Source organism: Camelus bactrianus, chromosome 10 (assembly GCF_048773025.1).
Source record: "Camelus bactrianus isolate YW-2024 breed Bactrian camel chromosome 10, ASM4877302v1, whole genome shotgun sequence".
NCBI lineage: Eukaryota > Metazoa > Chordata > Mammalia > Artiodactyla > Camelidae > Camelus > Camelus bactrianus.
This window is the reverse complement of record NC_133548.1, coordinates 15,604,316-15,631,810: the sequence shown is the minus strand read 5'-3', so window position 1 is coordinate 15,631,810 and position 27,495 is coordinate 15,604,316. Positions and strand designations below refer to the sequence as shown.

Sequence of the window (27,495 nt, the reverse complement as noted above, 5' to 3'; positions counted from 1 at the left end):
AGAGATCCAGAGAACTATAGAGGGTCCCTTTGAGTCTTTGGCTGAGTTCTGATCTACATAGGCATGAGGTGAAACTTTACAAGGCCAGGAAAGAATCACTGGAAAGTAGCAGACTAAACAACTCCAGGAGTCCACAGAGAGAGGGAAATAGCTCATGTTCCCACCATACAGATTGGTGACACCTCACAATGCATGGGACATTGGATAGAGTCCTTAGAAGGGTCATAATTTAGTAACGGCACTAAAGTAGCTCTGCTTTGTATCTGCCATTTAAAAAAGCTTAACATTAAGCCTTGAAAGGATCAGAGGGATCCCAAGTAACTTAACTGTGTGCCAGAACAAACCCCAATACTCCAAAAAGGAATCCAACAAAATCTAGCATTCAGCAAAAGAAAATGCATAATGTCCATATGCCCGTTATTACCTCTTGGTTCTAAATGCACCTTTCTTTGCCCTGCTTTGTGATACTGGAACTGGGCCCTGAATACCTATCTCTTTTGCCAATTGGTGCTATGTTACAATTTGTCTTTAAAGGGTGCTAGAATAGGTGGGGAGGTATCACTGCAAGGCCATTGCTAAGGAAGGAGTTTCTCTTCTTGGTTCCGCTGTGTGTTATCTCCACAGCTATCAGTGGTGTTTTGGATGCCTAGTGGCATTCATTCTCCAAAAGAAATCCAATAGACCACTAACTGCAGATCAACACTGACCCACTGGCACCCTAGCTTATTGGCCACTTGACAGGCAGATCCTATAAACCAGTTATGGCCCCCCTGCACCCTCTAGTGAGTTTTTCAGCCATCTGGTGGACTGCTGTTATGAAACAACCCAGTCCACACTCTCTGGAAAGTTTCTTCTCTGGTAGATTATGTGTTCATGTGACAGCCACATCTTCTCCAACAAAATCTGAATCTAAGAAGGAGGTATGGTGGATGCTTCTTCCGGGTTCTTAATTCTTTCCTTGTTTACTCTCCCTCAGCCCCAGAGGGAGAGAGAGTAGGGCTTCCTGCATTTGTTATTCTTATATTCCTTAGAGTTCTTTTTTATCTTTTTCAGTGATTAATCATATTTTGTGGGCTAATAATATTTATATTAAAATGTCCCTGTTGAAATTACTGATGTGATTTCTATCTTTTCCTGGCCCTTGACTAGGCATCCAATTAAAATTACTAGGCACACACACACACACACACAGGCAATTAAATATGACTCATGACCAGGAGGAAAAGAAATCAATCAATAAAAACAGACCTAGCAATAAAAGAACTAGTCATCAAGGACTTTAAAACAAATTTTATAAAAATGTTCAAAGATGTAAAGGAGAACATGAATACAATGAGGATAAAATGAAATTATAAAATAAAAGACCATATAGAAAGGAAAAGTACAAATATGAAATGAAATGGAAAAATATGCTGGATGTGGGGAGGGTATAGCTCGAGTGGTAGAGTACATGCTTAGCATGCAGGAGGTTCAGGTTCAGTCCCCAGTACCCCCTCTAAAAATAAATAAATAAATCTAATTACCTCCCTCCCCTCACCCCTACCCCACTCAAAAAGAAAAAATATCCTGGATGGGATTAATAGCAGATTAGACATTACAAAGGAAGTATTCAGACAACTTGAGAACATAACATTAGAAATTATCCAAATTAGGCACAGAGAGGAAAAAGGATGAAAAAAAAACAAACAAGCATCAGTCACCAGTGGGACAATGTCAAAGTGCCTTAAGTATACATAATCAGAGTATCAGGAAAGGGGAGAGACAGAAAGAGAAAAATGACTGAAGCTTTTCAGATTTGATGAAAACTATAAACCCACAAATACAAAATGCTTGATGAACCCCAAGCAGAATAATGATAAAGAAAAACATACGAAAGCATATCATACTCAAAGTTGTTGAAAACCAGGGATAAAGAAAAAAACCTTAAAAGCAGCTAGAGAAAAGAGATATATAAAGGGAAAAAAAAAGAACTATAGAAGACTTCCCGTCAGAAACAATATAAGGCAGAAGACACTAAATCAAAAATCTTTAAACTGCTGAAAGAAAAGCTACCAAATTAGAATTCTAAAGCCAACAAAAATATCTGTCAAAAACGAAGGCAAAATAAAGACTTTTAGACAAAATCTGGAAGAATTTATCATCAGTTGACCTGCACTCCAAGAAATATTAAATAAAAAGTTCTTTAGGCAGAAAGAGAAAGCTATCAGGAGGAAATTTGGGTCTACACAAAGGAATGAAGAGCACTCAACAATAAAATGAAACAGACCACTGATACATTCAGCATGAATGAATATCAACAGTCAACTAAGTAAAAGAAGCCAGACACAAAAGGCTGTGTATTTATGATTCCATTTATACAAAATCCAGAAAAGGTAAAACTACAGTGACAGAAAGAAGTTCAATGGTTGCCAAGTTCTGGAAGTTGGAGAAGGAAATTGACTGCAAGAGGGCACAAGGGAAATTTTGGGTTGAACTTTTCTATATCTTGATTGTGGTGTTGGTTGCCTAACTATGCACTTGTCAAAGCTGATCAAACAGTATACTTAAAATGAGTGAAGTGTATTGTGTGTAAATGATACCCTAACAAAGCTGGTCATTTAGCAAAAGACAACAAAGGACCACACATAATTCTTTAAAAAATGCATCACAACAATCACAGAGGGCTTAAAAGACAACAAATGGAATTAAGGTGTATTAAGGTATTAAGTGTGTTTTTCAAGAAAAGGGTAAAGATATTGATTAATTTAAACTTGGATAAACTGAGAAAGGAATTTGTTATTTCTAAGCTTACCACTAAAGGAATAGAAACATATACGTAAATTTCTAATCAGTGGAGGGAAAAGGATGTAACAGACAAAAAAAAAAAATACTGACAAAAAATACTGAATCAAACACATGGTTAAAAAAGCACATAATAGATAAGACAAATAGGAAGCACAAAATAAGATGGTAGCAATAAATGCAAATATATCAGTAATTACAAAGCACATATATGGGCTAAAAGATGGAGTAACAAATTACACAAATTCTACCCAAAGAAGGCTAGTGTTGGTATATTGACATTAGACAAAATGGACTTAAAGGCAGAAGCATTACTGTGGTAAACAGGAACACTTCATAATAAGAAAAGGTTCAGATCACGAGAAATGCATGAAAATTTTAGATTTGTATGCACCTAAAAATACAATCTCAAAACCATAAAGCAAAAAAATGACAGAGCCACATAGAGAAATAGATAAGTCAATCTAGCCACACAGTATGAAATCTTTAACACGCCTTTCTCAGTAATCATCAGAATAAATAGATTTTTTTTAAAGTCAGAAGAGATATTTGGCCAATATGTTTAACTTGACTAGACACAGTGGACAAGTTCTCAAGGTGACTCTCCCATCACCTTAGTTGCTAATTTCCTACTCTTCCTGGATGGTTCTAAATGCCTCCTGTACAAAGATCCTTGTCCCAAAGCCACATCCAGCTTCCCAAAGCCAGCCCAAAGCCAGAATGGCATTGCTGAAGGCTGTATTACCAAGGAAGGAAGAAAGCAGGAAGCAAAGCAGGAGGAAGGCATTATTGCCTGAGGCCACAATGCTAGAATTCACCAGGGAGGAAATCTCCAACAGTTGGGTGTGGTGGGCTGGTTGTTCCCAGACCCACTCCAGGAAGCTCTAAGATTCAGGCTTAAGAAACCTCTACATCCTTCACTGTAGGAGACATTGGGCTTCCCTTGGCCTTCAAGAGGAAGAAGACATTTGGGCCCCCATGCTAAAAACTGTCCTTCATGAATTGAAAAGGAGCACAGATGCAGGTGCCTTAAAGAGGACAGAAAGGTCAAGTCCATCTGACTTAGATGTAGCAGCTGAGCAGCTGATGTGGGGCCACCCCAGGCAGCCAGGAAGTTAGACAATCTTGGGAAATTGGCCAGAAGATGGCAGGTCAACTCAGCCAACTTCTACTTCTTCTACTCCTGAGGTTTACCTGAAGCCTACAGGTACCATCCTATGGGTCAGCCAGCTTGTCCCTATGCTTAGCAGCCATTCTTCAGGCATTTCTAGCTCGTCTCTCCCCTTAGTTAGCCCTCGGGTCTAGGCCTTGGCTGATAAAGAGACCGCATAGGCTCCTGTGCCATTTTGCCATTTTATTCAGGTGTAACTTTGTACATTGGTAGCAGTTCAAATTAGAAGAGCTCACACACACATACAAAAGTATTCATTCAACAAATATTCATTGAGCAGCTGCCATATTCCAGGCACCCTGCTAGGAACAGTGGGTACAATGATGATGGTGATGATAATGATGATGGTGATGAGGATGATAATGGCTAGCATTCACTGAGCACTCCCTATACACCAAGTGTGGCACTCAGCACTTACATGCATTACCTTATGCAATCTTCAGAGAAGCCCTCTGAGGCAGGTATCATAAGGTTGTTCTCTGTACAGATAAGAACATGGAAGCTGAGAAAGATTAAGGGATGGGCGCTAGATCACACAGCAAGCAGTGCCAAAGATGTGACTGGAACCAAAAATCAAGCATTTTATCACAAAAGTTCCCAAGATGAATAGGACTTCTTGCAATTACAAGTCATCAGCAGGTGACAACTCAAGAAGCAGAAAGTGCAACGAGAGGGAGGCAGGGTAAGTAGATTGGAGGTTTGGGTGGCGCACACACACACACACACACACACACACACACACACACAGCCCACCCCAGTGACCACTCAGTCCATGGCTGCCGCTTTACCCCTTGGTGCATCCAAACCTTGGTTACCTGCCTGTGGGGACTTCGTTCCAACCTGTTTCCCGGCCTGTATGTTTTCTCAATGGGTCTGTGAAGGGGTTTCACATCTTTTCCTTCCCAACCAGGAAAGGCATTCGAGCAGGGAGAAATTCTTCCCCAGGGAGGGATAAGTCAGGAATGGCAGGTTGCTTCTGAACAATACCGTTTGGAATGCTAGGAAGTGGTGCCCAGCGAGCTCCGCAGAGCTCCGGGGAAGTGGATGGGGGAGGCCAGAGTGTCTGCTGTTGCAAGGAAAGCAACAAGGGTGAGCAGGTGGGGAACACACAAACAGAGGAAGTCTGTGATGAAAAAAATTGACAGCCCATGGCCCCTAGAGCTGTGGGTGAGAGGGGCCCTGAGTATGGGGGTGAGACCAGGAAGTTAGTCCTTAGGATCTAAGCCATCAAGGCGCTACACACAGAAGAGGTGGGGGTGGGGCCTGCCCTGCTGACGTGGTGCTCTGACCACCATTTCCTGGCTAGAAAAAGGTGCCCCTGTGTCATCAGGAAACAGCCGCTGGCGAGGTGTGACTAATAGGAGGGGGAAGAGTGCTTTGTAAACTGTAAAATTCTGTATACGTGTCTGTTCACTCTTATTCTCCTTCGGAGCATTAACCTTGGAAATAGTAACAAGTGGCAAAACAGGTGATGGCACCGCGACAAAGAAGTGGGAGAGTCAGTGTCGGTGTGCAGAGTTAGAAAGAATTGACTACAAGGGGGTGATGTGGATTCTTGGAACAAAACCTAGCTCAACACCCTACCCCCCCACCCCCCACCCCCGTCCCAACCCCGCCCCACCAATAACTTGTGAGAAACAGGCTGGGAGGGCATTAGCTGCCTCCATTCTCATTCAAATCCCTAAAAGGCCTTGCCCAACCCCTAGTGAAGGCCCAAGACAAGTAAGTTCTTTTATTAGATAGGAAGTATCTGTTTTATTCATGCAACCAATGTTTATTGGACGCTATTGCATGCCAGGTCCTGTAATAAAAAGTGTGATTATAACTGTGGTGAACACTGTAAAAGAGAGGTGCTTGGTGCCTAAGGGCCTATAATCAGGATATATGATACACAATCAGTTATATAAGAGCCTATGATCAGGATAACTGAACTAATCTGACAAAACCAATGAAGTATTTGTTGATAATGAAGCTGAGATCCAGAGAATAAATGGACATTAAATAGGTAAAGAGGGGGAGAAGCGTAATCCAGGCATGAGGAATGATTGAGGCAAAGACCCTGCAATGAGACAGAGTGCTGTGTGTATTGGTTAGCTTCTGCTGCATAACAAGTCATCCAAAATTTAGTGGCTTAAAACCACAACCACTTTTTTAACCATCAGATTTGTAGGTCAGAAATTTGGCTGAGTTCAGCTAGGAAGTTCTAACAATCTAGGTCAGATTGTGTACTGACCTTGACTGGGGTTCACTTGGGCTCCTGCATCAGTTGCCAAGTCAGTGAGGAATTGATGGACCATTGGCTGGGGCTCTTTGGTTCTTTACCCCATGGTCTGTCATTTTCTAGCAAGCTACCCTAGGCATCCTTCACATGGCAGTTAAAGGCTTCCAAAGACAGCAGAAAAGGACAAGCTTCAAAGTTCAGGTACTTTTCATGCCTCAGTATCCATCACATTGACTATTGTCCCACTGGCCAAAGCAAGGCACATGGATCAGCTCAGATCAGTGTGGGAGGGAGGGCATTACCCAAGGGTGTGGTTTCAGGGAGGTGTAAATGAATTGGGGACTGTAACCACAATAATCTATCCCAGTGTGTTCAAGGAATTAAAAGAAATCACAAAGACTAGAGAGTGAAATGTGAAGGGGCCTCCAAGAGCACCCTAAGAACTTGCTCTTTACTCTGAAAGCAGGCCAACCCTTTGGTTTCTGATATTCTCTGTCATGTGGCTTTGGTCATCATAAATAAATCCCCTGAAGGCTGAACTACCCTGGGTGACCTTGTAATATGGCTCTTCCAAGCTTGAGAAGCTGAGAGCAGGACACATGCATGGTCTGCCCCACACATCCCTGCCCGCAGCCTACACAGCTATAAATGCTTCATACCTTCCTGCCAATGTCTCTTTGCACCTGCTTCTCCCTCACCTCAGAATCATCTTCTCACCCCCTCCATAGGACCAGTTCCCAAGACTCTCAATTCAGCCACTACCACCTCAGAGAAGCCCTCCATGATTTCTCTAAGCCCCAAGAACAGACATATTGAATGAGACCATGACACTGAGGGACTAAGCCTGTGACCCATTATGTGGCCTTGTGGTTTCTAGGACCAAGTGAGTGTGGGGCCCAGCCCTGCCTGTGCAGCATACACCTGTGGGGACAGTGCTTCGCCCACATTGTAATCATCTATTTACTTGTTTGTCTCCCACTAGACTGCCTTTCTTGAAGGAATACCCATAACCCTGGGGCCTGTATATAGAAGAGTCAGCAATACTTGAATGAATGAATGAATGATTCCATCACTAAAAAGGGCTTTCTCTGAAAGCCCCAGCAACATTATTAAAGTCTTTTGCCATAAGAGTCAAGGGGAGGGGTTCTTTCTAAGTAGCCCGGAAACTCCAGTGTTTCATGGTTCCAGCACGAAGCCACACATCCACAGAATAGAAGCTTCCAGGCTCTGGAATAATCAAAGCAGGGCAGTCAAATAGCAAAGACAAGGGAGCTCTTTGGGACATAAGCACCACAACATCATTTACTGTAACAGGAAAAGAACCAGCCAGCCATGGCCTCCTTTGGAGCAGGCCTTCTCTAGGTGCTAGAACCAACTGGCCAAGAGCAAGGCACTGATTATCTGGGCACTGATGCCAACTTACACGCTGGCTTCCTCACCACAGGCTGGAGAAGAAGCACCTGTGAAGAAGCGCCTGTGAACCAGAGGTGCAAAGAGGGCACTGAAAGCTCCAGGCTGCACCCACCAGTCCTGACAGGGACTTCTCCAAGCCAGCTTCCTGGTCTTGAAGTATGAGGACGTAAATCTGTCTTCCTTTTGTAGAAAAGAAACCTGAAGTCCAGGAAGATAAGCCTTTGACTATTGGCCACTTTAATAGTCATGGCCACCCAAATAAAAGACTACATTTCCCAGCCTCCCTTGCAGCTAAATATAGCCATGTGACCAGGTTCCAGCCAATGAGGCATGAATGAAAGTGATATCTATAATTTTGGGGGGGGTTGCTCACAAATAGCAGAAGTGTGTCCTTTCTTGTTTTTCTCTCCTTCCCACTGCCTGGTGAGACATCTTGGACCATAAAGCCAAAAGTAACACCTTAGGACAATAGGGTGCAAACAACATGGAAGGAGCCAAGTCCCCTAATATCTGGGCATACAGCCTGGGAGCCACTATGACAGTTCTGACCAGCCTGCACACACCGTTAAATGGCCTTTCTTGATGAAACTACTATTATCTATGGTGTTTGCTCTAGCCGCTGAATCATGTAATACGACCCAGGACTTGGTTTCCTCAGGAAGCCCAGAACCACTGGGGCTGCCTAATCCCAGACACTCTCATTGTCTCAGGACAACAAAACTGTGAACTCCACCCCAGGGTACAGCTGTTTTCTTGGAATAAGAGCTGAGGAAGCTGCTTGGAGGAAGCTGCTAGATTGCCAAGGATGGGAAGGGAAGTAAGCAAGGTTGATGTTCCCCCAGTGTAGACCCCAGTACGCCAGCACTAGCTGTTAAAATACTGAAATGCTTCCAGACCACTGTCCTGAGCCAACCCACACCTTGAATAGTCCCCCTCCCTGGCTATCCTGGCCCCAGGTCCAGCAGTTAAAGGGGTAATATCTGGCACAGAAAAAGGTGACCAGGACCTCATCAGGATTACCAAGCAAATCATACTACTTGGTAAATATTCTGAAGGTCACCCCTGGCTGTAAGGTGCTTGGTCTCAACTGATTGAGGGGAAATGAAACCCTGAACTCTGTGTTGAGGTTGATGAGAGTGACATGAGTTCTGAAAGCCAGAGACTGGTCACTGAATTCCCACCTCCATCTCCTTCTCTCTCCTCTTCCAAAGCCAGAAACACCTTGGTGGGGTCTAGATGTTTCTTGCCCATTCAGAATGTCCCACAATCACACCCAGACATTACAGCACTCTTTTATTTACAGAAAACACAGATAAAGCATTTCAATGTTCATTAGCAAACTGAACCACTCTTTTTCTTTTTCTTTTTGGCACAGAGAAATATCACAGATGGACCCCAAGATCGATCAGAAACCCATAACATTTATCAGCCATCACTGGTCCGGGGCAGCCACAAAACTCAGAGACAGACAGACAAATGGCATTGCCACTGACTGGAAAAAATAAACAAGGTCCACATTCACCTCACAGTAAAAACCTGCTCACCGGCAGGCAAGGGCAGGCAGGAGGGGGCAGTTTCTCTGCTCCAAAGGGAGCAGTAGGCATTGGGAACTGAAGCAGGATGGGGAGGGATAGACACAAATTAGAGAGAGGTGGCCTTTTTGATTTTAACCTCTTACCTTGTAGCAGTAAGACAGTGCAAAAACTACCATACCCTGACCACTCGCCCATTCAAAATGCTTCAGAAGTTGTGTGGTTTGGGGTATCTCTCCTCGTGGGCGCCTGTGTGTGTGTGTGTGTGTGCGTATGTGAATGTAGAAGTGTGGTGCTTGTAAACATTGTCACCGTCCACCAGAGACCCAACATCAGCATGTCTGAATGGGGTGGGGTGGGGGCTGGACCCCACTTCACGTCCCCTCTGCCCCCAGTGATTCCTGTCCAAGACGTAGTGCAAATTTCAGAGACAAAGAGAGGCAGAAGAGGGGAGGGGGGCAGGTAGGACACAAAGACCGGGTGGGAGAGTGAAGGGGAAATAAGGCAACAGTTAAAAACGGTCCATTTTATCAAAACCGACACCATGTGCCCTTCGCCCCCACCCACGAAGCCCTCGTCACGAGAAAGGGCGGAAGTCCCGCTCCTCCACCAGGCTGATGGAGGGGTTCTTGAGCTCCTCCTCCGAGGTGGCCATCTTATAGCCCAGCTGCGCCAGCACCCGCTGACAGGCGTTCTGAGCAAAGGCCACGATGTCATAGGAGAGGCGGAAGCGCCACTTCTCGGCTGTGGCCGCCGAGTTTCGCACGGTGCCGTATTTGTGCTTGCCCAAGGTGGGGTCTCCCTGCGTGTTGTTCTGGATCCAGCGCGCCACGTGGCTGTCCAGGGGGATGCCCAGGAAACCGTAGATCTCCTCGGTCTTCTTCATGGGGTTCCTGGCCAGGTCCTCGTAGCGCACCAACATGTACTTGCCCTTGAGCCACGGCGGGCGCATAAGGCCGGTGGACACGGAGTTGGAGAAGTCCTCGCACACCGTGGTCAGCTGCGTCACGTCCAGGTTGTAGGGCTTCCTCCCGGTGCCGTACCACAGCCGCCAGAGCCGGTACGTGTCGCGGAAGGTCTCGCTGCGGGAAGCCAGGATGCCACGCGGGTCTCGGACCAGCTGGATGACCTTGAGGTTTAACCGGGGGTCTTCAACCAGGGCCCGCAAGTCGTTAACCTCAGGTACCCGCACTGTCTTGATGGCCACGTGGTTGCGCTCCCGACAGGCCTCCGCGGCCACCGTCAAGTTCAGCAGACCGCACTTGCGCACGCAGTCCCCCTCCTCCAGGACCAGATCCGCGGAGCCCGGAGGGTCGCACACGGGGCGAGAGCACAGTACCCGGCTGGCCCCACGGCGGAAGATCCTGTCGGTGGTGTGGTTGACGGGCGGAGGCTTGATGTAGTTCTCCAGGAAGTAGAGGTCACAGTCGTAGAGGCTTCTCAGGAGGTCACGGCTGGCGCCCAGCATGACCCGCCGGTCCGCGGGGCTCTTGCCCTGGGTGAAGCGGGGGATGAGCGTGTTCTGGACGTGGTAGAGGGGCTCAAACAGGTAGAAGACGTCCAGGTGCTGGTTAAAGAGCTGGCCCACGAAGGAGGAGCCACTGCGCGTGGTGGCCAGGATGAGGATGTGGGTCTTGCGGGAGAGGTTATAGGCGAAGGTGGGGCCCTCCTCGCACAGCCGCTCCGCCAGCCCGGCCTCGGCCAGCCCAGGGCAGGTGTGGAAGGACTTGGCCGTGAAGGTGCGGATGGCCGTGTACTGGATGGCGATGGAGGCCAGGGCAAGGAGGAGGACGGCCTTCCAGGAACATTGCATGGCTGGGCACCTTCATGGGGCTGCTTCTCCACCATGTGAGGTCTGTAAGCAAAGGTGGCAGCCATCACGGAGCAGCCAGACTCTGTGCCTGACACAGCCAGGGCACTGGCTTGCTCCCTTGGAGGAGGTGGTCCCCAGCTGGCTGGGGGAAGTACCCCCAGCTCCGTGCCCCAATGCCCACCCATGCACCAAGGACAAAATGATTCTTGTGGTAGACTGTACTATTTTCTAGGGACTCCTAGGGGCTACTGGGGACTAAACGAACTCATCCCTGTACCCTGGGGTTTAACCTCCAGAATTCAGGGTCCTCCAGTCATGAACTGAGTCCTGAGTGGGGCCTGACTGTGCAAGAACTTAACTCCCCCAACTCCCGCATTTAGGGAATGACCAGTTCCCACCTTAAGCCATCCCTCGTCACTGTCTATCACCCCCTGCCAGCATCTCCTGGGCCCACCTGCATCTTTTTCTACCCCCGTGAGCTGGCACCCAGTTCCCCATGTGGTCCATCTTTCCTCCAGCTCCTGCCCACCCCCAGGAGGAAGAAGAGTCCATTCAGATGCTGCTTCCTAACTCCAGCCCCTGTGCAGAAAATAAGCCCTGTACACCATGAGTTGGTGGGCTGCCAGCCTCTGCTCACCCTTGCCCACTGGGCCGGGAAAGATGGATAACTATGTCAAGATGTACGACCCCCCTCCCCCAATTTACAGATGCAGGCCACCAGCTTCCAGATGAGGACTCTTTGGGCTCACAGAGTCTCTAAGAGTCAACTGGCTCAGAGCAGAGATAGGGTCTGGGGGCTGCTGAGAAGCATCCCTTTCCAGGCTCCAGCACCCTCCAGAATTTGCTCCTGGCCCCTCGGGGAGGGGTCCAGGCCCTGGGGAAAATGACCCCCATGTCAGAAGAGTGAACCAGCTCCTCCAGCTACCCCCATCCCCAGCCAGACCTCAGGTGCCTCCACCCTTAGGCCCTCACCCCCTTCTGCCCATAAGGTGAGCTCAGGGACCACACTGATCCAGCAATGGCCCCAGAGAACCCAGGTGGGGCAGAGAGAAGAGGAAGGGATGAAAAAGAAGGGGCATCTCAAGGAAGGGAGAAAGTGTGGGGGATGGGGAGGGCGTGCCAGAGGTCCCAGGCCAGGAGCCAACCTGAGCATCTGAAAGTCACTCCCAAAAGAGGCCAGCTCAGCTAGCAGCCCTGGGGGAGGCCCGGGGGTACTCCAAGGGTGAATGCAGGGAGAGCACCAATACTTACCAAAGAGAGGCTGTTCCAAGCTGGGGAGTCCACAGCTGCCAGGTCTCCTGGCCAAGTCAGCAGTCACAGCCTGGAGAGCAGCCCTGTGGCCAGCAGACTGCCAGGAGACAGAGAGGAGGCTCTGAAGTGGGGTCTCCCAGAGCCTCCCCACCCCTTCTCCTCTGTGTCCTGTGCCCAACAGCCTGCTCCCCAGGCCTGAGCAATGGAGGGCCTGCCAGCTCTCCCAGATCTCTCACTGAATCAGGGCTCCAGATAACCCAGTGCCATCTCTGATCCCCTATGGGTCCTGCCCTCTGGGTCCTGGGCTGCATCCCACCCCCTTCACCCACCTCTTCCACCCCCTACCCATACCCTCCTAGCAAGCCACTGTCCCTGTGCTCACACCAGGCCTCAGTGGGCAGGAAGCTGGCGAGCTTGCATGCCCAGCTGACTGAGAGTTGGTGCCTCACAAAGGCAACCACCCCAGGGAGTCATTCCTCCCAGCTGCTACCCAAGGGAGCTGCAAAGAAATCCACTGGCCACAAACACCCCTAAGCCTGGCTAGCTCTGTTCAGCTTTGCTGACAGACTGACCCAACCAGACACAGTGCATAGTGCCCAACAATAGAACAGAGTCCAAGTTATCCCAGAAAAGGGGGCCAGGGCACACTCCAGATAGGTTCTACATTTATAATCAACAGAGCATTCTGACTCTAAAATTCAACTCATTCAGTGATTCCCCAAGAAGGGGTTTAGCGGAAGTCAGCAAGGGTGAGGGACTCACCCCAGACCTCCAGGTGGAAATGGCAGCTCAGTCAAGACAGCCCGCACACTGAGGACCGCGAGGAAGGGACAGCCAGGAAGTGAGGTCTCCTTCCAAGCACGTGGAGAGAGGAGAACAGCTACCTGAAATTCAAAGCAAAAGTGGACCAGGGCGGATTTCTGACCTTGATGCTCTTTGCAGATTCTAGGTTAAAACACCAAGATTGCACAGCGCTATCTTGGGAGGCGTCTACTGAATACATATTCAGTATTATTAAGTGTTAAACCCTTTACCAGTGCGAGCTCATTAATTCCTTGCAAGAACTTTACATGGAAACCAGGATTGTCTCCATCAACCAGGCGAGAAAGCCGGGGTACAGAGATGCGGAGAAAGCTGCCTGAACTAATGCACCTGGCTTAGTCCCCACCCAGCAGGTTCACCGGAGCCCCTGCTCCCTCCCTCTACGGAGACATGACAGACATGACTGACCGTTCCTCCAGCTTACCCGGACTTGGCCTGCAAACATGCATTCAATTAACGTCCCTGGCTCCTTTGTGAATTGTCGTGAGAGGAACTGGGCATTAGATGGGGACGTTCAAATGGTTTCTGAGACAGAGCATGTGTCTTCCCTTTGCTGTCTGGTCTGATTGATCTACTGGCTCATGGCTGGTGGGATGAACTCTGGTGCTTTGTGAATATTCTTCCCACATCCTGCTACTTGGCACGACTCCTTTGGGGGCGAGGCAAGTGGGTCCTCAGTTCACAAACCTGCAGCACTGCCTGGCTCAGTGCACTCACCCAACCCTGCACACTGCGTTATTCCTTACAGCCCCCTCTGGAAGGCCGGGGTCCTCACTCCCATTGCTGAGATGATGAAACGAAGGCGCAAAGACTAAGTAAACAAGCACGGTCAAGTATGAAGTAGCAGAGACTCGAATCCCTCTGGGTCAGACTCAGGCCAATGCTGTGGCCCTTGCACCATCAGGTTAGTGGGGAAGAGACATGCTGAAGCTTGGGGAGGGGCACCAAGGCTGGGCTGAGATAGCAGTGCGCCAGCTGAGGCTCTGGGGCCCAGGAGTCCTGTTTTAAGTATGGAACTCCACGTGGTACCCAGTACCACATCACCAGGTGGCAGTAAATAGGGGAAAGGCAGAGTCAAGATTCCTGGGAACTTCCAATGTGATCAGAGGAAAACCAGAGTGCTGACCACATCCCATCCCACCTCTGCCTCACCCCATGGCAGAAGAAGATGCCATCTCCATCAGCAGGGTTCCATGAGGTACCCAGAGAGAACAGCTTCACTGCATTAAATGTGACTCCTTTGCCAAGTGCAGGCCCGCCCTACCCAAGGGTCCCAAGACAAACATGAATGCCTTTAGAGAACAGATAGGGAAAAGCCATCAGTATTAGTGCAAGGTAATATTTTTAAGCTATTTAGGGGGGCCCATACTTCAGTTGTGATGCGGTTTCATTTGGCTGTACTTCCTTTGTATTTATTCACAAGCGTCTGTTAGTTATCTAGCGTGAACCAGCCATTGTTCTGGGCCCTACGGGTTAAATAAAATGAAAGAAGACAAGCACTTACAGGGCATCCAAGATGTTCCTCCCAGGCAGATGCTCCCTTCACAAGCATCTGCTCATTTAGTCCTCACGCCAATCCTATGAGTTCATAGCCCCATTTTAGAGATTAGGAAACTGAGGTTTCACAAGCTCACACCCCTAGTAAGGGGTAGAGCGGATTCCAGCCCAGGTGGTATGTTCTAAAGCCCATGCACAATCCTCCGCCCTGACCCACTCCTTCTTCCACTCCATTCAACACCCTTTGGTCCCCACCAAGACAGGAAACAAGCCTTAAAGAGTTTTCACTCAACTCTAGGATTCCAGTTCCAAAAGCCAAATTCATCCAAGGTTTTCTTTAAAGAGGAGCATCTTTCATGGAGGAGACCATTTCAGTTTCTTCCCCCCACGTCCCCTCCCTACCCCTACCCAAAGAAATGTAAGGCCAGGATTGGAAGCTGCTGTCTTTGCCAATAAATCATAAGTAACTAAAGCATCTCAGTGTTATAAATCCCTAAGAAAGTAGGACTCAGATTCACAAGGTACAGCCTGGACACACAGGAGGGGAATGTGTATGAAGGCCCAGCCACAGGCCATCCCCCTGTCCCTCCAGGAGGGCAGAGTCAGGGCATGGGAACTGGAAAATGGAGGAAGTCAGGCGCTCCTAGAAATGCCCGTACTCTCCTGCCAGCCTGGCAGATCCGGGCCCAGGGCCGGCCAAGGGTCCTTGGTATGCTGGAGGCATCTGCCCTGGAAACCAGAGGCCTTGAGGCTAGGCCCCTTTGTTCCCAGGGGAGCTTTGGCCACTGCAAGGGACTCCTCGATACCCTTAACCTCCGAGCTGGGCTGCGAGCCCCAGCGCCCCTCCCTGGGCTTCTCACAGCCTCTGGTATGCCTTCCCTCCATCTCTGGTTAACCAAAATCCAGGCAAACCTTTGACACAGGAGCCCAGAATCTGTAAGTTCTTTTGGGAGGCAGGGATCTTGCCCATTCCCAAAAGAAAGCTCAGATTTCAGTGTCAGCCATCTTCAGATTAGGGCATAGGGGGCATGGAAAACACCTCCATTTGGGAAAATTATAATTCACAGCTAAGAGCTCAAGCCATGAAACCACACCCACCTAGATCTGTCACTTAGCAGGTGCACGGACCTGGGCGACTCATCAGTTGTCTCTGAGCCTCAGTTTCCCCACCCACAAAGTAGGTATAACCGTAGTAGTGGCTGTAAGAGTTAAAGGACTTAAAGCATTTAGTCCATGCCAGGCATATAACAGAGCACAGCCTTGTGTTTGGGACATCGGCTCTGGCACCAGCTCTATTCATGATCAGATTTCTCAGTCTCTCTGGGCCTCTGTTTTCTCACCTTCAAAATGGGGATAATTTTCAAAAGCCTGTTGTGAGGATTAATTAGTTAATATGGTGCCTAGCATAAAGTAAGCACTCAATAAATGTGTTACTATTATAATCATTAAATGTCTTGCTTGCCTTTTCCTCAGGGAAGCCCCTCAGAACAAATGATAACTGACTGACAGGGAAGCAGACACTCTCCCTGACTGCTGTGCCCTGACCTCTGCCAGGCAGGCCTCTGCCCACGGCCCACGGCCCCTTCCTTCCTCCCTCCTCTCCCAGCCCTGGGAGCTTTCTCAGGCAGAGCCACCGCAGTGGCTTTCCTGCTTCCCTCTAGTGGCCACATCCTGTAGCGCAGCCTCTTAGCACCACGTCTTTATTGTGTTCAGAATTCCTGGCTGGTTGGCTGCAGCCTGATGTGAGGATGCAGGCAGCAGGAGGGGATGTTGCAGGAGGTAGTGAAGTGTGATGAAGATACACCCGGCCCAGCCTGCGGGCTCTGCTCTCTACACCCTCTCTTCTTCACCCACAGACCAAGAGGCAAGCAGCAACAGGCAGCTTTATATCGTCTGAAGGGCCTCTGCTTCCTGGCCTCATTCCGCTCTGGCAGGGGAAGGAACTCTGAACTGAATGTCACAGGCAGGAGCAGCCCACAGGCTCTGCATTTCCCTGGCTGGATGACCTTGGACTCACCCCCTAGCCTCTTTGTGCCTCGGTTTTTCCACAGATCCAACGATGCTAAGAGCCTCCCAGTTCTGACCACTGGGGTTCTCTGATCCCTGGAAGGCCCAGTACTCCACTCTCAGAGTCAGGGCCACCCTCGCTGCAGGCAGGGGACCCTCCTTCCAGAGTGGGAAAGCTCCAGTCATCTGCTAAGAAGATATAGGGCTGGCATCCCTGCCCACACCCCATCCCGATCCGTGGCTGCCCTGGAGCCCAAGAACCAAGGGGCTCCGTCCTCTGCACCATTAGCCCCTGCCTCCTGCTCTATGAAATCCCAAGCAACGCAGAGCTATGGCTCTTTATCTTTTCTGGGTCACAGACCCCCTTGGAGAGACACAATCCCTCTTCCCGGAAAGATCCATTTGTGCCCACAACTTTATGCACAGAATTAGAAGGTTCCTAGACCTCCTAAAACCTGCCCATGGGCATCCCTTCTCTTCCCTAGAGGCTTAACCCCTTCATTATGAGCCTTCCCCACCCTAGGATTTTCTTTTCAACTGACCCTATCAGAGAAGGCTCCATAGATGTGTAAGTACTGATGGGGAACCATCATCCAAGATGTATTATTAAGTAAAAAAGCTTGAGCCAGAAAACACACATGCAATGCTATGTAGCCATTTCTCATTTTTTTAAGGGGGGTTGTCTGTGTGTATACATATAAATAAATATTTGAATATATTTATGACGGACCAGAAGATCTTGCACTGAACTGGTTAACTGTAGCTGCCTGGTGGGAGGAGCTAGACTAGAGTGGGAGCAAGGCACAGTTTATACTGAGTGTTTTGATTCAGTTTGAGTTCATTGACTTTGGGGACAGAGTGAAGCCACCCCATGCAAGAACTGGAGGGGCGACTGATGACCAGGTGGGGCACTGAAACTCAGCACTGGCATCTCACTGTGCCTCCTATTCTGTCCCCAGGGCACTGACAGCCAGATCTCTCCTCCCCCATTCCCAAGCACCAGGGTTGAAATTCACCACCTTTCGGCCAGAACTGGTCTCGGTTTGCTCAGATAGGGGACAGCAGTCACCTGGTGCTGCTGAGACAAAGCAGGAGCTGAAAAGGGAAAGACCTCAAAAGGGGGCCTGGGGCTTTAGGGAGCAGCTGAGGTCCAAGTTGGGGAAATGACTCCTCTCTCCACTTTTTTCTCCCTCTCTGCTTTTTTCCTCCTTTCAGCAAGCTCTGGGGAGATAGGAAGAGCAGAGGAATAAAACCTGAATATTGTATTTCTCACCAGACTCAGGAGCCAGTATGGAGGGACCCCAAGGCAGTACAGTCCCAGGAACTGGAGCAAGGGGCAGAGGGAACTGGACAGTGGGGGAGGAGCTGGCAAACAGGCCTCTGGGATGGAACTTGCAGAAAGGAAATGCTTAATCCCTGCATCTGCGGTAGCCAGCGTTGGTCTACCATAGATGTTTGTTTAGTTAAAGCTAAAACACATAAAACAGCAAGGTTTTTTCTTCCCAAGGAAAATGAGTTGATGAAAATGAGGCAAGGGGAAAACAAGGGTGTGAAAATCTGAAAGAACTAGGAGCCAGGTCAGTGTACAACAGCCAAGCCACTTCTGGGCTACACATATAGGTCAGAGCTACCTGGCAGCCAATGGGAAAAGAGAAATCTTTCATTAACATGTTTCATAGGATCTGTGAGATAAAGATGAAAGCATCTACTCAAGAGATACCCAGCTATTCCTGATATTTAATCCAGCACAAGATTTCTCCTGAAAGGTCTCCTGGAGAGCCCTGAGCATGTACGGCTGTCCTTAAGACCTCATACCTAACAAGTCCAAGGACGAGTTTCACAGGACTGTGTCCTTGAACAGCCTCCAAAATGAGCAGTATGTCAACATGCAATTCAGCCTGTGCAACCTTGCAGGGGAGGCAATCTGATGGGGTCCAATCTTAGCCTCTGTGTTCTGGTGACACCCAGGGGAGACTGGAGGCCCCAGTGCTTCTTTCTCTTTGGGGTGGTGCTCCCTCAATTGGAAACACTGTGAGGTCTACGGTCCTTCTCCTAGAATCTGCATCAACACAAACATGGTTTTTGTGTACAAACTCTAGGGTCCCTGGGCCCTGTGGCCTATCCACAGACCCCCACAGGCAGAACCAGTACATCCTTTGGGCATCGCCAATGGGGGTAAGTTCTTACAATCATGGTTCCAAAGACAAGCATCCAGACAGTGACAGTCCACCAACTTTACACCATCAGCAGAGCTGCTTGGCTGCCTCTTATAAGCCCTGGTGTCTCTAGAGCAGGTCACTCCAGTATCCACACTTGATGACCTTGGGGATACACATGGTGTCTCAGGCCTCCTTGAGAAGTTACCCACAGGGGTGCAAGGAAGCAGGCTGGGTGGTGGGGCCAGCCAGGTCTGGTGTGAATTCCACTGCTGCTGCTTTAAAAGCTACGAGACCTTGAGCAGGGCACTTAACCTCTGCAGGCCTCAGTTGTCCTTATCGATGAAATGAGAAAGATGATCACAGACTCTTTCAAATACTTGGGTTGTGAGACAGGAAGCCAATGAAGCTTAGCACAGGGCTGGGCACAGAACAGCGCTCATTAAGAAGAATAGTGAGCATGATTTTTAGGGACCGCACTAACCTACAGACAGGCCATAGTGGCCTGGAAATGTTTAAGGAAGTTAAAGCAGACACTACAGACTTCTCCACAAAGCTCCCACCATCTGTGTTGTTGGAGACGCTTGTTGTTCAGCTGCAGAGACTAGCTACAGTCCTGCCCTGGGCCCAGTCCATCAGCGGGGTCCAGGCCCAACCTGAGGAAAGTTTTCCCCAGCAGTGGGAGAGTGACTGACCTCCTGGCACGAGGCCCCAGTGTGCCGACTCCTCACGGGGGAGGGATGAGTCAGAAGGGCCTGGTTCCCTGTCTCAGGCTGGTCCTACCACAGCCTGGCCTATGGTAGGCGGGACCCTTCTGCACCGGCACTGGACGGAAAAGCCCCAGTTTCCTGTCCTCCCTTCCCCCACCCAGCAGCCACAGCCAGAGTCGGAATAGTACCAAGGCCCCGCCCCCTGGGTACTGGGGCTTCAGCCTATCCTCCCAGCTTCAAGGATGGGAAACAGCCAACAGGAGCTAAAGCAGAGGCAGCTGCCACTGGACAGGCTGAGAGGGGGGCCATCTGTCCCTGAATCCTGAAGTCTCCAGTCTCAAGCCACCTGCAGAAGGCCCAGCTGGTCCCTGGGGATGAGGGAGGGCGGGCTGGGTGTGGGGGAGGCTCACCTGAGCCTTGAGGCTATAACACAGGAAGAAGGGGCTGCAGGAGTGGACCTCCAGATGTGACCACCATTCTGGCTCCCATCAAGTGGGTGCTGACTGCAGGTACCCTTGCCATTTTTCATGGATGAGGAGCAGTGAGGCTCAGGCAAATGAGGGAACTGGTCCCAAAGTGCACAGCTAGTCTGTAGTGGGACCAGGATTCAAGCTCAGATCCTAGAACTGCCCCAGCCCTGGCCCTAACCACACAGCTTAAGCCCCCAGGCCACCCTCAGCACCTGGAGACTAAAGGGCAGGGGCAGGGAGTGCCAGGGCCAAGGTGGCCACAAGGGTCCTCACACATACCGGTGCCAACCCTGACCTTGGCATTCACCCAGACCCAGACATGGGTTCATCCAACAAACACCTACTGACCACATCTAAGGATCAGATCCCTGCAGTGTCAGCTGGATGGATGTGAGCTGCCTATGGCCCCTCCTGCCTGGTTCCCCTGGACACCAAATGCATTTGTACCATCTCACCGCTTCTCAGGGGCTTCTCCCTCCCAGCTTAATGACAGAAGGAAGGTTATCCCAAGGATTAGAAGAAATAATGTATATGGAGAAGCCGGGTGCAGCATCCCACCTGATGGCAGTAACCAAAACACACTCTGCTCCCCATTCCAGGGCTCCAGGTCTGGCTACGCAAGTAGAGGTGGGAATGGGTGGTTTCATGGCCGATGAGCGCAGGGATGCCCAAATCCTCTGCAGCCAAGAGGACACCGAAGGATGTCTTTATTACCACCTGGCCTGAAGTGGGCTGGAATGGGAAAGGCCCAAAGGGGGCTCCCCTGTTCCATAAGCCCAGAACTTATCACCAGCCCGCAGCTGGTCCCAAGGGTGCCAGGTGGTTCAAACTATCAGTCTTCCATCTCCTGGATGAGAGCTGCTCACTGATAACATGACAGTCAGACTAGTATCCCTGCCCCCACGTCGACAGGGACCTCCATCAGAAGACATAATGGCCGCTGCTCACCGAGGATCCATTTCACAGGTGAGAGACAGAGGCTCACAGAGGGTAAGTGACTTGTTCCCACAGCTGAGTGGTGGCAGCATAAAATGGACTGAGGCTAAGGGGTGTTGTGTGTGAGGTGCATATGTAGCAAGGTCCTCATCTGTCCAAGTTTCTCCCTAAAGACTATCCTTCCTTCCTTTCTGACCTCCTAGAACCCTTGTTGGGAACCACCCCAGTTACATGTATACACCTTAAGTGGTTAGGAGCAACAGAGCAGAGGGTGAAACCCATACATTGGGTCCTGGGCAGCCTTACCAGGTCCCCAGGGAGGAGAGAGCACACCTACTTCCCAGGGCAGGTGAGGGGCTTAAACAAGATCTCAAACATAACACTTCTAGCATAGTGCTTGGTACAAAGCTCAATATCCTCGGAATGTCAGCATCAGACTTGTCTGTCTGTCGTCTTCATCTGCCAGCAGAATCCCAGGCCCTCTGACCAGCCCTACCCTCAGTGCCCAGCTTGAGGTCCCCAGTGCACTGCGGGGACTCGGTGGGTGCTAAACTACTTGCTTCCCCCGGTGGAGACGTGGAGAAGGGAAGGGCTGTGCTGTGATCTCCATCCCAGAGGAAGAGATGAGCGTTCCCAGCAACTCCCAGCCCACAGCCTCCCAGCTCTAATCAAGGAGCAAATACAAACAGGGAATCTCTAAACATTTAGAAAACGTGGGAACTCTGTGCCCCACGCGGCACTGTGGGGATTTATAAAGAACAAATCATGCCTGACAAACTTGATAGCTTTCTTGATAGAATTACAAGACTGGTAGATGAAGGAAATACAGGCAGGGTAATATATCTTGATTTTTAGCAAAGCATTTGATACAGCACCTCAAGTAATCTTACAAAATTAATTCAAACAGACTTGGCCCTAAGCACTTGTCATGGGGCTGAAAGCCAGAGGGGGGAGGTCCCAAGGGTCCTGAGTGGAGGAGGCAAGCCCAAGGGTAAGGAGCTGAGGTACAGAGTCTGGAGACAGGGCAGGGCTGCCAAGACCCGGTGTTGGGTCAGATCTTATCCAACATCTTCATTAATGATCCTGAGAGAGGGAGTAAACAGTCCGTTAATGAAATTTGCAGAGGATATTAAATTGGAAGGTGCTGTGAACACCAATGAGGACAGCAAAGCGGTCCAGAGAGACCTGGGGGAAGAACCTTGGCAGGGAACTGTCAGCATGGAGGAGGGTAGGAGGTGCGGCTGGGCAGCAGCGTCTGGGGCTACCTGGAGAGCCGGGGAAGAGGGAAGGGCATCCCCAGGGCTGGGATGGTACTGAGAGCAGCCACAGTTAGCTTGGGTGATGGCTTTAATGGACAAGCCCCAAGAATTTCAGTTTTCCCATCTGTAAAATAGAAGAAAGGGCAAACAGATATGGAGAGCTGCTTCACAGCTCTGAGAGCTGATACTGATGCGGGGAGTGCCTTTAGGGAACTTGGAGCTAAAGGCCATCTTATGGGAAGGGAGGAGGGGAACAGTGACACAGAGAGGAGGAGGATGTGTCTGCAGGCCAGGGAGGGGAGAGCAGCAATAGAAAGACGAGCGGGTGAGGGAGACTGGCTGAGCCATTCTTGGTGCCCAGAATGTCCTCAAGCCACTGCCCTGATGCTGCCAAGGCAGGTGCTGCTGGGGTAAACAGAAGTGGGCAGACCCCTCTCCCAGCCAACTGGGCAGGAACACGTCAGCTGGTGGCTCGGGCTGCAGCCCTGAGCCTATCCAGATTCATAGGGTATACTAGGAACACTGCAGCAACAGAGGTTCTAACCTGCAGGGATGAGGAGGCCAGCATCTGTTATCTTTCTGGAGAGTTCTTATTCCCTCTTTGGCAGATTATCAGGAGGGAGATGCTTCTCCAGTCAGGCGAGCCAGCCTCTCCAGGATTGGAAAGTTGTCCCAGTCCAGTCCCTTCTCTATCCTCAGAGTCGGACCTCTCCTGTCCCTCTACCTCTGGCCCCACCCCCAGGGGGCTGAGACAGGAAGCTGCCCAACCATCTGGACTTGAAAGATTTGTTCCCACAAGGCTCCTAGACAGGTCGGGTCTGAACAGGAGCCAGGATGTCCTAGCATGGCGCTCAAGCCCTCAGCAACCTAAATAAGAGCTCTGTGGGAGGAAGAAATGGATAACTGGTTCCCAGCTGGGGGTGTACTGGCGCTGCTGGAGAGGCTCTTCCAAAGAGGAGGCCAGCCCTGCCAGAAGTCAAGACCACCCATTGAGTATAGAGGATGGATCCAAGTGAAAGCACTGCCCAGGGAGTTCCTTCCAACAGCCATTAATAATAATGACACTTAGTGAACATGTACTATGACAGCGTTCTGACTATGACTATGACTGCCTTCTTCATATTAACGAGTTTGACCTTGACAACAACCCTGTGAGGTAGGTAAGTGCTCTTATTGCCTCCATTTCACAGAGGAGGAAACCAAGGCATACAGTGGCAACCATGAGTCTTGGCACCTAGTCAGAAAGCCCACTGGAGAAGCAGCCACCTGCCAAGAGCCACAGGGGGAGCTCAGCGGCTCCTGGTGGGGGTGGGGAGGACCCCATGAATGGAGAGACACAGCCCTTCCTATAAAGACCCCAGAGCCTCGCCCAGACTCTCCTTAGCCCCTTTGAAGGGAGTTGGTCCAACTCTTGCCACACTTGTGGAGCCTGGTTTTACTATATGTTTCCCTTCTCCCCCACCAGCACCGCGCTACACTGAGTCCTCCGCACAAGTCTGTTTCCATGGAAACCATACAGTGACTCAGGGCTTCGGGACCTTCTCTGAACCAGATTATGAATATCAAATGCTCCCTCCCCGCACCAATGCAGAGTGAGTTGGAAAAGTAAAGAGAGACCCACAGTGGGCAAGGGAGAGGAACAGAGGTGTGAGCAAAGGGAACTCAATGGGGCCCAAGCCTGGACCCCCGCGAAAGCATAGCATCTGGGCCCCACTGCAGGCTCATTGGAGCACAGATGTACAACTCCGTGTGTGTGCAGCCAGTACACACATACCCCATATCAGCACCATTTGTACCACCCCTCCTCTGGAACTAGGGCCCTGTGGGTGGGGGCAGGGAGGTAAGGGGGATCGACATCCCTCCTGATGGGGGCCTGCACATTGCAAAGGTGGCTGAGGGGCCAGGGAGGAGGGAAGCTGTCTTGCAAGAGGAGGTTGACTTCAGATGCTAAAGAGGAAACCTCTAACAAAAAGCATTGCAATTCTCAGCAAAGAGGGAAATTTAGATTTTCAGGGGAAAACATGTTTCTGCTTTGAGATGAGGAGGTTAGGTGTTAACTGTATGTGCCAGGAGGGAGGTGCTGCTATGATTTCAAAGCCTCGGCAGGGTTGGGGGAGATCATCAGCAGAGACTTCATTTCACTTGCCCCCCCTATCCTGGCCTGGCCTAGGGTGGCTCACCTGCCCTGATCAGGATAGCAGCAGGGAAATGAAAGTTTGCTGGGCCAGGCTCCTGGCCTCCCTCAGGGGGCCTAAGGCCCAAGGGTAAATCCACCTCCTCCTTTCCCCAGCAGCTCCCTGAAGACCCAGGAAGGGGAGGAAGAGAATAGGTTGGAGGCTTGATACCTCCCTGGTGAATCCAATGTGTGAGTCACGACAGTGAGTGCACTTTGAAAAAGAAACAGGGTCATGATGATGCCTGTGATTGTCCCCAGCAGCCAAAGACTGGAGCCTGGGAACTGCTTGCCCAGGTAAGGTCTCTGCCTGAGGCAGCCAGCCCCACCTCAAGGGGTTGAGGCACCCTTAAAGTAGGTAATTGGTACCTCGGCCCCCACCTGCTTGCTTCTTACACCTACAGCTCCTCTGGCTGGCCAGAGCAGCTACCTTCCCAGCCAGGGTGCCTGCCTCCTGCCCCCAATCCCAAGTCCCCTCTGCCTGCAGCCTCTGTCAGCCCTCCGGAAGATGCTGGGCTCAATTGACTGGACACCCCAGCTCCCTGTCTCCTGCCTCCACCTGTCTGTCAAATGTCTATGCCGGTCCTCTGGCACCTGGACTCCTGGCAGCCCTTCTTAGAAGCCTCCAGCTTAGGAGCAGTGTTTAAGTCCATCAGGAGAAAAGCTGCACCAGAGGTGAGGAATCTAATCCTGGGAAGGGGCAGGTACAGGATAGGGAAGGGAGTACCCTATGGCATCACAAATCAGGCCAAAGTGCAACCCTAAGATAACCATCAGGGCTTATTTTACCTTTTAACCCCTAGCTTCTCGGCCAAGGCCACTGTGGGTTCCCAGAGCCGGAGGGGGGTTGCTCTCCGAGTCCTACCCAAAGAAGAGCAGGAAGGTGGTTCTGGCTGGGGGTGTAGTGGGGGTGGTCGGCACCTTCTGGCAGCCCCGGCCCCCCGGAGACTAGTTCATCGCAGAGTGATTGGTGCGGGTGCGGGTGCGTGTGCGGGTGCGGAGCAGGGGCTGGGAGCAGGAAGCAGGGGGCAGCCCCTGTCTCTGGGTGCAGCTCTGGTTTGGAAAGTTGGTGCAAGCGTGGGGACCTCATGGTCTCCAGGCGCCTCAGCAGCCCTGAGCCGGGCAGGCTGTGGGACGATGAGCCCCGAGCAGACCCCGAGTGCGTTCCGCAGCAGAGGGGAGCCGGCGCCTGGCGGCCGCCGCGCGTCTCAAGTTTGCTGCCCTCCTCGAATGGGGGCGGGGAGGACTAGGGTGATAGCGGCGCTCACCCACCGCCAGCCCGGGAAGCCCCTTCCTGCGCCTAGCACGCTGTTGTCCTCCCCCCGCCCCGCACCGCCGGTAGCGACTGTCCCCGAGCCGAGGGGCGTCTCCCACCGCGCCCGCGCCCCTCCCCGCTGCTGCGGCGAGCGTCCGCTCCCGCCCGCCCCGGGGCCCGCCGGGCCCGGCCGGTACCTGGTCGGGGGCACACCGGGAGCCGCTGCAGCGCCCAGCGCCGGCTCCATCCTCGGGTCTGGAGTCAGGCTCGCCGGGGGCTGGCGGGCGGCGGTGGCGGCGGCGGCGGCATCCTCCGCCTCCCGCGCCCTCCTCCTCGGCCTCCTCCCTCCTCCCTCTTCTTCCACCGCCTCCGCGCGCCCCTCACGGGCCCCTCTTCATGGCCCGGGGACGCGAGCCCGGGACGGCTCGGCCAGCGGAGAACGTCCTCCGGGGCAAGGTGCGGGACCAGGGACGGGAGCGCGAGGGCCCCAGGGGCGCTGGGCCAGGGGTCGGGACCCCGAGCGCCGCAGCCCGGGGCGCCGGAGAAGAGCAGCAGCCGCAGGCGCCGGAGCCTCACCGCGCGCCCGCCCGCCCTACGTCCCGAGTCCTGAGCGGCGGCGGCGGCGGTGGCTACAGAGCCAGCGAGCGGCAGGCGCTGCGGTCCCGGCTCCACCTCCCCAAAGCCGCCCGCCCCTCAGCTGCCGCCCGCCCCCTGCTCTTCCCCACCCCTCCAGCGCTCGCCCTCCCGCTCCCCGCGCCGCCCTGCAGGTTCCCGCTTGCCGCGCCGCCCCAGCCACCAGTGCTTGGGACACCCCTTCCGCAGGCCGGCTCGTGTGCCAAGCCCCCATCCCCTGGGGGGAGCCACACCCACTCCTTGGGTTTGGGGAGACCCGCGGAGGAGGGCGCAGGCTGCCCACCGTCACCTCTTCCCTTACCGTCCACCGCACCCCCGGTACCGATCACCGAGGGTCTTCCACTGGAGTACCCCTCTCCAGAAGTCCGGCTGGAGCCCCAGCCCGCCCGGGCTCAGCTGTCCTAAACCCCTTCCCCAGCCAGTCCAACGCGGAGACTCCAGAACCCAGAACAGGAGCCAACCATCTTTTGGTGCCAATACCCCAACACACTCCCCTAGCCCACTGGCCCCCTCCCCCACTACCCCTTTTACCTCTCAGACGCCTGCTCCATTTGTACCTCTTGGACAGGGTCGAGGGGGTGGCTTAGGGGAGCACTAAGGTGGATCTGCTGGCAGACCCTCTTCCGGGCCAGTCCTCCACCCCGCCCCGTCCTACCAGACAGTGGACGCTGGCGCTCCTAAGTGGAAATCAGGAGCCACTGCTGCCCTCACGTAGGGGAGACCTGACGGCAGAGCCCACAGCCGGCAGGCTGAGGATCTCGATCCTTCATTCTTTGCACAAATATTGACTGCGCATCTCCCGCAGGCCTGGCCTGCATGGGCACCAGGGACTCATTGGTGACAAGACAAATGGACCCTTGACCTCTCAGAGTGAAGTGGAGGAGAAGCAGGGTAAACAGGCAAAGAATATCATGAGATCAGTGGTCCCTGAGCTGCAGGGGACCACAGGGAATCCCAGCTCTGCCACCAAGGAAGCCTGTTTCCTCATCTGTAGAGGGGAGGTGACTGCACTGGCTGGTCCCCTGTGGCTCCTCAGCTCTGACCAAGCAATTCTCTTCTCAGGCCAGGAAAGGCAGTCAGCTCCATCTCCACCCATCTCGAATCTCTGATTTCCAGTTATAGCTGAACAGGAGTTAGAGAGCCCTGGATGACTTGAAAACATCAGGCACCCTGAGGAAGCCTCCTCACCCAGGACTGAAGGACCCCCACCCATCCACAGGCAGTGTTGCAGAGTGGTTGACACAGGTCCTGGGTCAAGCCTGCCATGTATTTGCATGAGTGATGCAGCCTCTTTGCACCTCAGTTTCTTCCTCCAGAAGATGAAGATACCAGTCTTCACCTCTTGGGGCTGCTGTAAAACACTAGATGGTAAAATGTATGCAAAGCACTCAGCAC

General features: G+C 51.8%; 1 protein-coding gene across 2 annotated transcripts; it reads right to left on the bottom strand.

Moving 5' to 3' along the window:
• Positions 1-4,120: 4,120 nt before the first annotated feature.
• CHST1 (carbohydrate sulfotransferase 1) lies at positions 4,121-26,118 on the bottom strand. 2 transcript variants are annotated; one of them, XM_074372126.1, is made up of 4 exons: positions 25,665-26,118; positions 12,945-13,066; positions 12,183-12,279; positions 4,121-10,973 (listed from the first exon to the last, which is right to left on the bottom strand). In XM_074372126.1, exon 4 carries the CDS (start codon positions 10,929-10,931, stop codon positions 9,696-9,698), a length of 1,236 nt encoding a protein of 411 aa, XP_074228227.1. In that variant the 5' UTR covers positions 10,932-10,973; positions 12,183-12,279; positions 12,945-13,066; positions 25,665-26,118; the 3' UTR covers positions 4,121-9,695. The 2 variants fall into 2 exon arrangements, with proteins under 2 accessions (XP_074228227.1, XP_010962935.1); XM_010964633.3 differs by lacking the exon at positions 25,665-26,118 and having other exon boundaries at positions 12,945-24,948.
• Positions 26,119-27,495: the final 1,377 nt, after the last annotated feature.

Coding starts and splice junctions, on each gene's coding strand:
- CHST1 (XM_074372126.1), bottom strand. CDS start 10,931: ATGCAATGTTCCTGGAAGGCCGTCCTCCTCCTTGCCCTGGCCTCCATC.